A 16,294-nucleotide genomic window follows, 5' to 3' on the forward strand; every position below is an offset into this window, starting at 1 on the left:
TCATTCTTATGTGAGAACTGCTACTGAGATTAACAGTTTTGCTAAAAAAAATCATGGGGTGGTAATATGGTTCTTAGTTTTATCAAATGTTTTCATTTCATGATGCTATTGATCAGATGGCACTAGTTAATGCAAGTTTGATATTACACCCAACAGTTTGCATACTTTATATCCAATGGTACAGATACCACATAATCAAGACGGGTTTAAAGATATTTATAATGTAATTATATTCACACACATTTTATTTTATTATTCTATTTTGTTTTATTCAGTAGTGTATTACTGCCCACGAAGTATTTAATTCTAAATTTTAGTGATACTTGCAAATAAAACTTATCCAACACTGGGCAACTTAACTCGTCACTCTAGAGTGAAATATAGATCAGTTCAACTTTTTCAAATAAAGGTAGAATCATAGAATAGTAGGGATGGAAGGGGCGTATAAGACCATCGAGTCCAACCCCCTGCTCAATGCAGGAATCCAGGTCTGTATTTAAAGATAGATAGATAGATAGATAGATAGATAGATAGATAGATAGATACACACACACACACACACACACACACATGCACACACAGAGATCAAAATCCGGTGCAATGTCAGTCGTGTTCTGGCTGATTGAATCTAATAATCCTGTTAAAAAGAATAGACCCTCCTTCCTGCTTCTGCCAAGATTTAACTATTTCAGCCATGTCTTTTAGCATTGCCTACATATCCGTCAATGAAGAATAGGTCAACCAACTGTTTATTTATTAATCATCTGGCAAATAAACCACTCTGTATCTTGCCCAGTGCAGTAATATTTGTGATGTAATTTGTTTGGATGCCCAAATGTCACCAGCGTTGATTGTAAGAGATAAAAAAAAATCCACTTGCTCAGCACACCCAGCTCTGGGCTAAAATGTAAGCATGAAATCTCTGGTTTATTTTTGTAATAATGTTTACAGCTGCTTAATGACCCTGAAAAAGTTCAGGAGTCTGGTGCTGTGTATTTCTTAACAGGAGTATATTATCGCATCATAACAACCTTAGTTAAGCAGTCTCTCGACACAAACAATAAGAATCATATTTAACAAAATTTTGCCATCTATTCTACAAGGTTTCTTCAATAATACCCATTTGAGAGTTACACAGGACTAAAGTGGTCCTCAGCTTTGGACGAGAAATAATCTGCACTCCCAGAAATAGCCATACTGGCTAAATGTAAAGTGTAAAGATTAATGGTGGGATTCTGCAGTTACTGAAAGTATACAGAAATTCAAGTGGCCTGATCTTCTGTGAGAAGGGAAACATTGAGTGAACACAACTGGAAATTGCCATGCACAAACAGTGAGGGCATCATTTAGGGCATCATTGCCCTGTGTTTCACACCACACGTGGTTTTATCTCTCTGGTCAACTCCTCACTTCTACATATTGATTGTACTTTATATATGCTGTAACTGTTTCCTTGGGACAGTACCTAATTTCTAGTGCTTATCCCTGGTAAATTCTCTCCCCCCTTGACCAATATTAATATTTTTGCCTTTGTTGTTGTTCAGTCATTCAGTTGTGTCCGACTCTTCGTGACCCCATGGACCATAGCACGCCAGGCCTTCCTGTCCTGCGCTCTCTCCCGGAGCGTGCTCAAGTTCATATTCATTGCATCGGTGATGCTATCTAGCCATCTCATCCTCTGCCGTCCCCTTCTCCTTTTGCCTTCAGTCTTTCCCAGCATCAGGGTCTTTTCCAGAGCGTTTTCTCTTCGCATTAGGTGGCCAAAATATTTCAGCTTCAGCTTCAGTATCTATCCTTCCAATGAGCACTCAGGGTTGATTTCCTTTAGTATGGACTGATTTGACCTCCTTGCAGTCCAGGGGACTCGTAAGAGTCTTCTCCAGCACCACAGTTCGAAAGCATCAATTCTTCGGCGCTCAGCCTTCCTTATAGTCCAGCTCTCACAGCCATACATTACTACTAGGAAAACCATAGCTTTGATTAGACGGACCTTTGTCGGCAAGGTGATGTCTCTGCTTCTGACTATGCTGTCTAGGTTTGCCATAGCTTTCCTCCCAAGGAGCAAGCGTCTTTTAATTTCATGGCTACAGTCACAGTCTGTGGTGATCTTGGAGCCCAAGAAAATAAAATCTGTCACAGCTTCCATTTCTTCCCCTTCTATATGCCAGGAAGTGATGGGGCCAGATGCCATGATCTTAGTTTTTTTAATGTTGATTTTCAAACCAGCTTTTGCACTCTCCTCTTTCACCCTCAACAAGAGGCTATTTAGATCCTTTTTGCCTTTGAGATATGTTAATTATTATTTAGGTGGGTTGTTAGAGATGTCATATTTAGGAGTTCAATTCCCTCCCTCAAATCTGTGGAAATTAAATCTCAGAGTGAGGTAAAAGCATCTTGTCTCTAATGCATATGCATATAAATTCATGCAGATGAACACTAAGGCAACATGCATTGCAAAGCATGCAATTTCATGCTCTGTAGTTGCTGGTGCATAGTTTGAACTGTAGTTGGAGAATCTATTGTAGGACAATCAGATTTCTCTAGCAAACTTCTAATCAAGAGGACAAACTCTTGGATTCTAAACTGATGAAAGCAGGCTATTGTGGAACAAATGAATCCAACATAAAGCAGGCAGAGGAGAGCTACAGCAATTAGGGATGCACGAATTGTGTATCTTCAGTGCCACCTGACTTCCGCAGTTTGCGGCCAGTGCTCCGTTCTTAGGGATGTACGAATCCCTTACCTGGCTCTGCATAGGGGCATCCGCGGTGGGGGGGAAGCACTCTGTCCCTCCCCCTTGAATCCTCCCTGTCTGGCTCTGCTCCACGTGACTCCGTGGAGCCTCCGGCCGGGGCCATCCACAGCCGGAGTTCCGGCCGGGGCCATCCGCAGCCGGAGTTCCGGCCGCGGAAAGGCTGCTGTGGCCACAAATGGCGGCCGTCATAGCGGCCGCCATTTGCGTCCTTGCAAGCAGCTGTGATAGGCTACGTAAGTATTTACGTGCCCTATCATGGAAAAGAGCAGGGACGCAAATGGTGGCCGCTATGCCATTTGCACCCCTGCTCTTTGCTGTGATAGGCTACGTAAGTATTTATGTAGCCTATCATGGTAAAGGCAGCCACACAAATGGTGTAGTGGCCACCATTTGCATGGCTGCCTTTACTCTGGTAGGCTACGTAAATACTTACGTAGCCTATCACAGTGAAGAGAAGGGTGCAAATGGCATAGCAGCCGCCATTTGCGTCCCTGCTCTTTGCCATGATAGGCTACGTAAATACTTATGTAGCCTATCACGGCTACTTGCAAGGACGCAAATGGCGGCTGCAGCAGCCTGGCTGTGGCTGGCTGGGAGACCAGCTGCCGTGGCCGCTGCTGCTGCTGGAGCCGCCGGAGCCGCCACCGGAGCCGCCCCAGGTAAGTTCCGTCATGGGGGAATTTCACTGGGGGGCGGGGGGCAGGAGGCCGTTCCGCCACAGATTCCGGGGGGCCGGATTCTAAAGAATCCTCACTGGAATCCGTGGAGGAATTCTCTGACATCCCTATCCGTTCTGCCGTTCACAAGCCCCCGGAATTCTCCTCTTTTTTTTCTGCTCCGAAAATTACAAAGATAAATCCGTACCAAAAACCATAATTCCGGTGCCCAGCCATCTCCCTAAGTCTGCATAACTTCCGTAAGAATCGCTATTTCTAGTAAATATTTATGTATTTTTTAAAAATTGAAATCCTCTGTCTCTGTTTACTTTCAGCCAAAACACTTCCTCTTCCTAGGGGCCTCCCAAAAGAAGGCTGTCTTAGGTGTGCCTGAGCAATAAACTCTTTGTTTAAAGCAATGCTGTTTTAAAGAGAAAAAAACCCTCTTAAAATGACATTGTTGGTCCTGGAGTGGCATGGTCATTTTAAAAGGATTTTTCTTTCTTTAAAACAGGGTTGATTTAAACAAAGTAGGGATGTACGAAAGTGACTTACCTGTTCACGGATTATGTTTATGGTGGGGGGGGGAGGCGTTCCATCCCTCCCCCCGGAATCCTCGACAGGGGGGGAGGCGCTCCGTTCCTCCCCCCCGGAATCCTCGAACGGCCGGAGGGCTCTGGGTAAAAACAAACAAACAACCTGCGTACGCAAATGGCAGGAGCTACGGCCGCCACCATTTGCATTCCTTCTTTTTCACCGTCTGAATCTACGTAAATATTTACATAGACTATGATGGCGAAAATAAAGGGGAACACAAATAGCGTAGCGGGCGCTATTTGCGTCCCTTTTTGATTCCCCGTTTTAGCCTACGTAAATCTTTACAGCCGCCACCATTTGCGTTCCTTATTTCTGGCCGTCTTAGTCTACGTAAATATTTACATAGACTAAGATGGCCAAAAATAAGGAAAGCAAATGGCGGCGGCTGTAGCCGCCGCCATTTGCCTACGCCGGTTGTTTTTTTTTTAAACCCACCCAGCCATGACAGGCTACGTAAAGATTTACGTAGCCTATCACATCTTTTTTTTTTTTAAACCCACCCAGCCATGATAGGCTGCGTAAAGATTTACGTAGCCTATCACGTCTTTTTTTCTTTTTTTTTTACCAAGACTGGAAATGGCGGTGGCGGCAGCCGGTCGGAAGACCAGCCGCTGCAACTGCTGCCGCTGCAGCCGCCGCTTCCCGGAAGATCTGGCCCAGGTAAGTCTTGTCCCAGGTGGGATCCATGGGGGGCAGGGGGGTGGCAAGCCATTCTGACACAGATTTTGGGGGGCCAAATGCACTGGCATTCGGCCTCATTGAGATCCGATCCGTGGCGGAATTCTCTGCCATCCCTAAAACAAAGAGTTTATCTCTCAGGCATACCTAAGACAGTCTTCTTTTGGGAAGCCCCTAGGAAGAGGAAGTGTTTCAGCTGAAAGTAAATGGAGACAGAGGATTTCAATTTAAAAAGAACACCCACAAACAAGGTGGTGAGCACAATTCATTTTTTTTAAAAAGTACGTATTATTGGAATATACTGCACTGCGTTTTATTTAGGAAAATTTCATGATTCTGTGCAGATGACAAAAAAAAAGCCGCATGACTGCTGGCTCCACAGCACCTTGTGGTGCCATTCCACAGAGGATTCCATAGCATAGACTGAAGGGAATTCGATCCCATTTCAGTCAGTGGCGGAATTCTCTGACATCCCTAACAGCAATGTGAGTATGGATTAGGTAGGGATGGCGGAGAATTCCACCATGGATTCCAGTTCCCCCCAGAATCCGTGGCAGAACGGCCTCCTGCCCCCCTGCAGAATTCCCCCGGTATGGCACTTACTTGGGGCAGATGCGGCGGCGGTGGCGGCTCCAGCGGCGGCAGCAGCCGGTCTCCTGGCTGGCCGCGGCAGGGCTTCTGCCGCCACCATTGCCGTCCTTGCAGCCAGCTGTGATAGGCTATGTAGGAATTTATGTAGCCTATCATGGCTAACATAAAAACAATAACAACACGCAGCGTATGCAAATGGCGGTGGCTATGGCGGCCGCCACTTGCATGGCCTATTTTTCGCTGACTTATGTTTCGTCAATATTTATGTAAGATAAAACAGTGAAAAAAAAGGGGAACGCAAATAGCGTAGTGGACACTATTTGCGTTCCTTTATTTTTCCCCGTTCTGGCCTACGTAAATATTTATGTAGGCCAGAACGGGGAAAAATAAAGGAACGCAAATAGCATTTGCGTACGCTGCGTGTGTGTGTTTTTTTAACCTTAGCCGTGATAGGCTACGTAAATTCCTACATAGCCTATCACGGCTGGCTGCAAGGACAGCAATGGCGACCACTATGGCGGCCGCCATTTGCATCCGCACCAGGCCGTCCGTGGCTGGAAATCCGGCTGTGGATGGCCCTGGCCGGCTGCTCCATGGCCTGGCCATGGAGGATTCCGGCGGGGGGCGGATCGCCTCCCCCCCCCATCAAGGATTCCGCGTGGAGTTACGGGGCAAAGGTAAGTCAGTTTTGTTAGGATTAGGGATGTTGGAGAAATCTGCCACAGACTCCAGTGAGGCCGGATTCTTTAGAATCTGCCCCCCCCCGGAGTCCATGGTGGAATGGACTCCCCCCACCCCCGAAATCCCCCCTGGGACAGATCTACCTGATGGTGGCAGCTGCAGCGTCAGCTCCAGGTCATCTTCTGGCCGCAAATGGTGGCCGTTGTAGCAGCCGACATTTCTGTGCCTGCATTAGGCCATGATAGGCTATATAACGTATTTATGTAGCCTATCACAGCAAAAGGCAGGGATGCAAATGGTGGCCACTACAACAGCCGCCATTTGAGGCCACAGCAGCCCAGCACCGGCTGGAAGTCCAGCTGCGGCCAGCCCCAGCTGGCAGCTCCACGGCCTTCCTGCAGAGCGGAGCTGGCTGGGGGAGGATTCTGGGGGGGGACGGATCGCCTTCCCCCCACCAGCGGACCCCGGCAGCAGACTGGTAAGTGGGATTCATACATCCCAAGTATGGATGTATGGATTGTCTGCAATCCATTCCATCTATGTTCCATGGGTTGTCAGGAACCTTTTGTTCTATTGTCCACCCATCAATGGAATTGGATTTTTTTAGTTTCCAAATTTGCATTTCAACAAATGTAAATTCACACTTGCAAAATGTGTAAATCCCCCCATGTACATTTTCATGCTTTAGCCTATGGGGGAAATGAGCATTTCCAGCCATTTTTTGTTTTTGCACATTTTTCTACAATGAAATTTGTGCAAAATTCTGGAAGGGTAGAAAAAAGGTTGGCAAAAATAGTCTGAACTCAATCAGTTATGATGCAGCTTTCTCCGACATCCTTGAATGTGGGATAGTGGGGTAGGAACTCAGGGACTCTTCCTTCATATAAGAATTGGGGTGTTAGAAGTGGGTCTCTATTTTCATCTGTGAAAAGTTGGAATAGTTATTATGAGGTGTATGTGCTTTCTAGGGATGTGTAAATGAGCAAACTCAATATCATCAAGGTTCTCTGATTTCCACCTCATTCCAACTCATGTCCGTATTGGATTGTGAACTCTCCCCCCTGGCCCCGCATAAAAAATGTGTATATTTTCATGCACATTTTTTCTAAATGTATGCATCAATTGTCCACTTTTTGGAAATGTACACTGTTCTCCCATTGATTAAAACATGTTTGTGCACATTTTGAAATGTATGTGTTTTTCAGGCACATTTTTCAAATGTACGCATTTTCTGAATGCATTCTTCTGAGTGGTGCAAATTGCATCGCAAGCTTGGTGGAAATATATGAACTTTGGCCACAGATTGCATTCAGGGCTGCATTCCTTTCTGGGAGGTGGAAATTGGATAAATTCTGGTTAAAAAAAAGAAAAGAAATGAGTTTCTCATACATCCTTAGTGGTTTCAATTGCCGCAGTGTGAAGGTTGTTATATTTAAGACAGATATACACACACAATATAGCACAGTAAGTGGTAAGATTAAAGGCAGAAAAAGTCCTACAACTCCCAGCATGCCCCAGCCAGCTATGGTGGCTGGGGCATGCTGGGAGTTCTAGGACTTTTTCTGTTTAAACATGCATAGGATTGCACCCCAAGGTTTTATTTAAAATCAGTCTTCCCAACCTGGTGCTCTCCAGATGTGTTGGACTACAACTCCCATCATCACTAACAAGCACTGCCACCGGTCATGCTGGCTTGGAATCATTGGCATTGCAGTTCAACATACCTGGAAGCAGCCAGTTCAGGAAAGTCGATTTTAAATATTAAGGCCGGAATCCAGAGGTTATTTTAAAGAAGTCCAAGTGCTTAGGCACACCCAGTAGATTTTCCCTTTTTTACTTTGGATGATGCCCTCATGCTGTATTATGAACTGCTTTTGAACCCCAATGAAGTCTTACAAATAGCTTGCCATGGGGCTGCTGTTTAAGAAATAGATAACCAAAATTGCTGTGTGAGCACCACATTTGTTCAACGGATCCTAGCATAATTTGTCACCTTTAGAGACTTCTGCCCATTCCTACAAGGCAATGAGTAACTGAAAGTATTATTATTTCCCTATCCATCACTAAAGAGTTACATGCTATTAAAAAACAAAAAATAGTTAAGTGTTACTACATCTCAAATTGGTCTGAATAAAAGATTCACCATTCAGAAAGCAAAGTAGGGGCATTCAAATATTCTGTCTTATAAAAATATATTCTTAAGTATCATTGGCTGCTTTTGGATGTTATGATAAACCATGGCATATCATGATAGGAACAAATCGCAGTGAGCCTCTAACTTGCACAATTTCTCTTCCCTTCTCTTTCTACCAGATGGGTAGGAGAAGGAGCCTGGAAGCTTTTGCTTCCACTTTTAGTTAATAACAACTTCCTGTATCAGCTGAACTGGGAACTGCAGTTTACACTAACTATGGATAGTTTAAACAACCCAGCTTGATAATACATGGTTTGAAGTTACCTTGTTTTAAACTAACCATACTTAGCCTTGATAGAAATTTCTTGCTCCAGATGCCATGACCAAGCCATGGCTAACTAAAAGTGGAAGCAAAAGCTTCTGCAATCCTCCTGGTTGCATGGGAGAAAGAGAGGGGAAGGAGGAATGCATAAGTCTGAGACATGCTATGGCTCATTCATGCCACAATAAGCTATGGCTTATTGGGATGTTCAAATGCAGTCATCCTGAAAACACTGGCCTCAAACCAGAGAGATGTTACTCAGGGACGCTCCCATTCCTAATAGAGAAGTTATTTATGTGTAAGGAGGATCATCTAAGATTTTGGTGAGAGAAGAGCTAGATAAGGTCATCAGAAAGGCTGCTCTTCCATTTACTGGAAGCGTTTCTGTGTATATTTGCACAGAGAAAAATTGTACAATTCCTAGCATTCCCCAGCCAGCTGGCTTGCTAGGAATGCTGGGCATTGTAGGGTTTCTTTCTGTCTAAACATGCATAGGATTGTGCCCTAAATGGCAAAAACTGGAACTGAGGATTCTTAAGGAGATTCCTCATCTTAAATGATTGCTGGTAATTATAACAAAGTTTTATTTTAGAGTGGAGAAATACTGAAAGAAACCAAGAGGATGGATCTTCCGTGTGTTTTCATCTGATTGTATAACATCCATTTCTATGTACATCTTAAAAGCAACAGTTTGTACAGTTTTAAAACTGAGATTTTATTGACACATTTTTTCTCTTCAATAGACTAGAGAAAATGGCAAGGAGAGAAGATTATTATTAGGGACAATTATGCTGACCAGCAGTGAGCGCTCCTGTTTAACAAACAGCTTTGAGTTCTAATTTTCTGCAGTGCACAGTTTGTAGGTACCATTTGTACTCATTACTGTATATTGAGAAAGTTATTAAAAATACTTAAACTTGTTGAAGCTTCCTGTGACACCTTCCCTGGCTTTTAATTGGGTTTTATAGAGTTCTAGAAGAGAGCTCTTTTAAAACTAATCAAAGTTCCTTAGATCACATATTTTACCCAATTGCAAGATGAAGATGGTTGGGTAAAATCAAGCAACTTTTTCTAAACATGAATATCTGAATGATCAGCATGACAAATTAAGGAGGTAATTTATGCCTCTTTAAATGGGTACCATTTCCAAATGATGGAGGAACAATTGCTTTGTAACATAAGGGTTAAATCTTAATCTCAGAGGTTTGCAAAGCTGCTAGTCGCAGTCTCCTTAAAATTTAATATACCTCGTTAATGCTTACTTGCAAACACTGAAGGATTTTTATGATTATAATCATGTGTTACAGCACCTAGTACTGTTTCTAAGCCGCATACTAATCAGCTTAATGAGATATTACTGCACTTTTTGTTGACTAAAGCAAAATCCTTTTTATTGTTCGAAAGCTTGTCCTTTACTTTATTTTCCCCCCAAACATTATCTTGTTTTATTGTGTACCAGTAAATATCATGCCATCTTCCCCCCACCCTCCCCCATCAAATCATAAAACCATCTTTCTCATTGTAGAATGTGGAATTTATTGAATATGCTTAATGGGACTGAAAGTTTTATAAATGGATTTCTATTTTTGTTTTTTAAAGGGGAAGTGAGCAAGATGCATAACATTTCTCTTTTATATAGATTGAAAAATGTAAACAGGTGCAGTTTCACAGGGAAGAAGGGTGAATGAAGTTGAAAGCGTAATGCTACTTATTTAAGAGCTAGATATTCAAATTGGTAATGTGTTCATTTTTAAATCCTAATTAATACATGCAATCAAAAACTATACAGGGTGATGAAGGCCCTGTATAATTAAGACAAAACATAATCACAATTGTATGCTATACACTTGACATTTAATATACATTTTATTGGTTTTGACTGTAGTGTTACCAATGTAATTTAAATGCAAAATGTTTTTGGTAGGTCCGCTAATAAAACTGGACTCACTCCAAATCTAAAATTCTTCTTCCTTTTTCAGGGATGGAGGAAGCTAGTTTGTGCCTTGGTGTTTCTTCAGCTGTACCAGAAGCTGATGCCCACCTCAACAGCTCCATACTCAATGGCCAGTATTCCATGAGCCAGAAGCTACACCAGATAACATCCCAGCTTAGTCATGCATTCCCAGAACTCCAGAACAGGCAGACTCCTGAGGAGAAGACAGCGACGCTTCTAGAAGACAAGAGCCACGTGTCCATAGCAAACCAGCCCATCAGCAGTCAGATGGCCCTACTAGCCAATCAACTTAACAGAGAGGTCGACACCAGTTTGAATGGGCGGGTGGACCTGCAGCAGTTCTTAAATGGACAAAACTTAGGCATCATGTCTCAGATGAGCGATATAGAGGATGATGCCAGGAAGAACAGAAAATACCCATGTCCTCTGTGTGGGAAGCGTTTTCGTTTTAACAGCATCCTGTCGCTCCACATGCGCACCCACACAGGGGAGAAACCATTCAAGTGTCCCTATTGCGATCATAGAGCAGCGCAGAAGGGAAACTTGAAGATTCACTTGCGTACTCACAAGCTTGGAAACCTTGGCAAAGGCCGTGGGAGGGTTCGAGAAGAAAACAGGCTCTTGCACGAGCTGGAAGAAAGGGCAATATTGCGGGACAAGCAGATGAAAAGCAGCCTTCTGCAACCAAGACCTGACATCAAAGCACACCCGCATTCTCAACCTATGCCTCTCGCTAACTGCAACTTGTCTGTGCCCGCTAACCACAGCACCCCAGATATTGCCAACCCTGTTCCCTCTCCAAAGCCTGCCAGTGTACAGGAAGAAGTGGTAGCTACAGCTGCTGGGTTTAGGTGCACTTTTTGCAAAGGGAAGTTTAAGAAGCGGGAAGAGCTTGACAGGCACATCAGGATCCTTCACAAGCCTTACAAGTGTACTTTGTGCGATTTTGCAGCATCCCAGGAGGAGGAGTTGATCAGTCATGTGGAGAAAGCTCATATAACTGCCGAGTCAGCTCAGGGCCAGGGCTCTAACGGAAATGGAGAGCAGGCTGCCAATGAGTTTCGGTGTGAAGTGTGTGGCCAAGTGTTCAGCCAAGCTTGGTTCCTGAAAGGCCACATGAGGAAGCACAAGGATTCCTTTGAGCACTGCTGCCAGATTTGTGGGAGACGCTTCAAAGAGCCTTGGTTCCTTAAAAACCACATGAAGGTCCACCTGAACAAGTTATCTGTGAAAAACAAATCTCCCAGTGACTCAGAAGTACCTGTGTCCATCAGCAGCATGACACAGGAAGCTCATGCCAACTTGTACTCAAGATACCTATCCTGCTTGCAAAGTGGCTTCCTTCCTCCTGATAAAGCAGGTTTAAGCGAGCAGAATCAGACTTACAACAAAGGAGATTTGCCCATGAAAGAGAGAGACGTTCTGGGCAAGCTCCTGTCTCCTATTGCTGGCATTGGCCATAGCCTTGCTGAAGGGGACAAGCATTCTTTATTGGGCTGCCTCAATCTCGTGCCTCCTCTCAAATCCAGCTGCATAGAAAGGCTACAGGCTGCAGCCAAGGCTGCCGAGATGGACCCTGTAAACAGCTATCAAGCATGGCAGCTTATGGCGAGAGGAATGGCCATGGAACATGGTTTTTTGACTAAAGAGCACCAGATACAGCGGAGCCATGAAGACACTTTGGCAAATGCTGGAGTCATGTTTGATAAGGAGAAGCGGGAGTATGTGTTACTAGGAGCAGATGGCTCCAAGCAGAAAATGCCTGCTGATTTGGTTCACAGCACTAAAATGGGCAATCAGAGAGACTTGTCAAACAAACTAGACCCTTTGGAAGGCAGTAGAGATTTTCTGTCTCACGGTATGAACCAAGGGCTCGATTATAACATGCAGAGTCACAGCAACACGAAAGAGAAGCCAACTGAATGTCCTGATTGTGGCAGAGTTTTTAGAACATACCACCAAGTTGTTGTTCATTCCAGAGTCCACAAGAGAGACAGGAAGGTAGAAGATGAGATCATTCAGGGCAGCATTGAAGAGCGCCGCGGGTCTGGGAGTGATCAGGAATCTCAATCAGTCAGCAGGTCAACAACGCCAGGGTCCTCCAATATTACTGAGGAAAGCGGAATGGGTGGAGGCCTCTCACAGACAGGAAGTGCCCAGGAAGACAGCCCACATCCTTCGTCACCTTCCTCCTCAGGTATGCCAAGTTTTTCTTCTTTTAGCTAGAACAGCTCATATAATTCTTCCAACCTGGCTGATGCTAACAACATAGCAATGCTTCCCATTTGATTTCTAAAAAGATGTCATGTTCAAACTGTGTAAATTCTGTTACCTTTATACCCAACCTGTTGTTGTTCTTAAAGAAGCATCTTTATTTTCTTTATTCTCCTTCTCAGTCTTCCATTTATCACATACTTGAGCCATTTCACATATGGTAGTAGTGAAAAATGGTGCTTGGTTTCAGGAAATAGAAAATCTATTGGGGAGAGACTTTTCCTTTGGATTCCATTTTTCACTTTCACCCTCAAATTCTCTTTCTTGCAGACCCTCACTTCAAAGGGAAAGTGAGGTATAAACTGTTTGCAACATTAGCTTGAGAAGGTTCAAATGGATTCATAAACTGAATGTTGTGGCCACTGTCATATATCACACACACATTGTTAAATCTATTAGGATTGTTCATTTATCTACAATATGTCCAATTCCCAAACCACTGCAATGACCCTTTAAAAAATGCACATATTTTTGCATGTATATTAAAATGCTAATTTGGACACATGCAACACTATTTAATGTAGAGGCACTCAAGTTGTAGATCGCTTCAGGCTGACTTCTGTTCTCTTCTCCATTTAGCCTTCTCTGCAACCTCGCTCTTGTTGCCCTTTGACAAGCCCTTATTCTGTGGTGGGACATGGTTCATTTATGTGGCTAATTGTGGTGTATGTTTAAGGCCACAGGCCAAGAATATACATGGGTTTAGGGCCTATGGGGATATGAATGAAAAGCTATATGTGCCTCAGTGATGTTCTGTACCCACCCTCCTGCCAAGGCTGCGCACTACTGAATTTAAAAGCTCATGAAAGCTAGGAAGTAAAATTATTTTACACAAAATATTCCATTGGTTTAATGTTGACCTGCTGTGTTCAAAACAGCAAAGCAAAGTAATATTTCATTGAAGCTATCTACAATATTGAGTTTTCTTGGCACATTTTTTTAAAAGAAAGGTAAGATTTCTGGCCTCATCTCTCATTTCTAGACTCTTGTCTTGAACTAATGGATAGTAAATTGAAAGTTATATCTTCAGCCCCTTTATAACAAAAGCACCTCGCTAATATTGTAATCATTCTGCAGGCCTAACAACAGAGGAAATCATGCCATAACAAATACTCTGTTACTAATGGCAACATTGATTTCTGCAATCAGCCATTAAGTCTAGAAAATGAAAGACAGTTTGAGAGACCTTAAGGCATTACATTGCCCACTGTTAAAGATCTGGTAGCAGGCTGTTGAAGGTAATTCTTTTTAGGCTCACCCCCTCCCTTAGTTTCGATAAATATTTTAGTATTGAAGGCAAACCACTGTTACAGTTATTAAGTAGATGCCAGTTTATTTTTGTTGTTCTTGTCATGCTCCAGTATCCTCAGTTTCTAAGGCCAGATTAATATAAAAGAAAGTGTTAGTTTGGGGGTGGCTTATTATAAACCAGTAAAGAAACTCTTAAGACACATAAATCTGCCCTCTGCATTCCACAGATTCCTATAGCGCTTAACGCTGTTGTTTAAATACCCATGAAACACACTGACTATTTTTTGAACTGTAGCCTCATTTACAATTTATTAGTAGTGAAACACATTTGGAAACCCTGCATAGGAATGAGGGGAAACAGGGAGAGCTAATTTTATATTATGTAGGGTTTTTTTTCTGGATTGTTTTAAGAGGATAGAAAATCCAATATGACAACATAAAGATTTTCTTTTCCACACAAGTTGGACTTAACTTTCTAAAGATTAAAAAAAAAAAAATGCATGTGCTGTTTTTCACCGTGAGCGTTGATTCTCTAAAGGTTGGCCAACACATTTGCGTTATGTGCTTTAGAACAAGCAGTTAAAAACAATGTAATTTGGTAATTTTTTATGCTACTCTCACCTCTCATGTGAAGATCGCAGCTTGGATGCTTTTGACAGCCTGCACAGAATGGGAACAACACTGTTCATTGGGCTCTTCTTGTCCCCACAACAGTCTGTCTTGTTAGACGCTGAAATCTGTCTAATCCCACAGCAGCAGTGGCATGTAAATCTCAAAAAACTGCCTTTAAAGTATGTGTCACAGACTGGCAACCACCTGTTCCATGAGTGGAAAGGAAAACAGGCAAACAGTGTGCCTGTACCCCTTTTTGCCCTTCCCATCCTGTGGCCTATTCTGTTCCCACCAGGTGGAAGTGCTTATTTATCTGGTTGCTTCCACCAAACCAACTTCACAACTCTCAGGGTCTCAGGTATCTAGTTTAGGTAGTGGGTGGGTTGGCTAATACATATGGGGTGGGTAAGCCCCACCCCCACAAACAGAGACCACAACATTTTAAATGACAAAGATTAAAATTTCACTGAAGAAAAAATGTTAATAGGGAAGAGTTTTAAAATGTAAATGGATACACACATGCACAACACAAATAAAACAACAACACCCAGGGTTAAACCCATCTAGTTAACTTACATAGACTATGTCCCTGTTTTATCCAGGTCCCTTATCCAAGCAATATCTTACTGTTGTTGGTCCAGCTCTCTCAATCAGTTATCTGGTTATAGCAGCTCTGACTCATTTCCTCTAGGACTCTGGGCTTCCTTTCTTCCTTCCCTCCCTCCCTCCTTCCCTCTTTCTGTCTCCTGCTTCTTCTGTTTCTCTGCCTTTCTGTGTTAGACTTTTATCTCTTAATTTTTTCCCCTCTCTACCCAACTCCAAACAATGAGGCAGATAGTTTCTTGTTTGTTTCTGTAAACTAAGTTTCTCTTTCCTGGGTTGAAACTTCTCTCTCTCTCTCTCTCTCTCTCTTCCCCTGACCTTCTGTTGAACTTTTAATCTCCTGCTCCTCTGAGCACAACTTCCTGACCTCTACATTCTAACTAAACTTTTGACTCTAAACTATTAACCTTTTGGCTGAAACTGGCTAGCGCACGCACACATACACACACACACACACACACACACACACAAGATTTGACCCCATAATATCCTAAAGCCAAACTAAATGCAAAAAAATGGAGGATAGTTCTGTTCCTTTACAGGCTGAGAGTTAAAAATAACCCATTTCTGATTTGCTGTTGCTTTCTGGTTTACTATGGACCAGTAGAAAATCCATTCCCTTCAATCAAATTACCAATAAAACACAGACAAAACAAATCAGTGAGAATGGGGCCCAGTTGATGGAACACCTCTTCCTTTGCCCTTTCTTTGCATTTACATGTACAAAACAGGGCCAGCTCTTTGGTTAGAGACATGGCTACAGATGTAAAGACTTGGAAACCCCCACAAAAAATGGTGGGGGGAGGGAGGGAAAGAGAATGGGGGAAAAAATTAACAAGCAACCTTTCTTTCAAAAGACTTTTGGAAAATTTGGAAGGAAACATTTCCCTTTGAATTTTTCCATTTTTTTTTCCTGAGTCCACCCCCACCCCCACACATACCTCCACATCTCTACCACTGGTCCACTATATTTCCCCACACTGAGCCAGTATTTTTGCAGTACAACATTGCAAGCCCTAACCATACATGAAAATAATCCATTATTCTTCTATCTTCCTTGATCTTGGGGGATATGATGATATTATGCCATTTGTGTTGGCCTAACTTTCAAAGTTCCCACTGTATTTCTTCATTTTAATCTATTTAAGTGATTTAGTAAGCAATCCTGTCAATTGTGCCCTTAGTG

The 16,294-nt window shown here is 43.0% G+C and overlaps 1 protein-coding gene across 1 annotated transcript in view; it reads left to right on the forward strand.

Moving 5' to 3' along the window:
• Positions 1 to 10,395: 10,395 nt before the first annotated feature.
• The window catches only part of ZNF536 (zinc finger protein 536), a 410,433-nt gene continuing 404,534 nt past the window's right edge, over positions 10,396 to 16,294 (forward strand). The window contains exon 1 of the mRNA XM_084813077.1: positions 10,396 to 12,565. Coding sequence (XP_084669203.1) covers positions 10,396 to 12,565 — 2,170 coding nt within the window. The remainder of the gene's footprint in view (positions 12,566 to 16,294) is intronic.

The sequence above is a fragment of the Heloderma suspectum genome, chromosome 8, assembly GCF_057233095.1.
Source record: "Heloderma suspectum isolate Gila_16-S chromosome 8, 16-S_ref, whole genome shotgun sequence".
NCBI lineage: Eukaryota > Metazoa > Chordata > Lepidosauria > Squamata > Helodermatidae > Heloderma > Heloderma suspectum.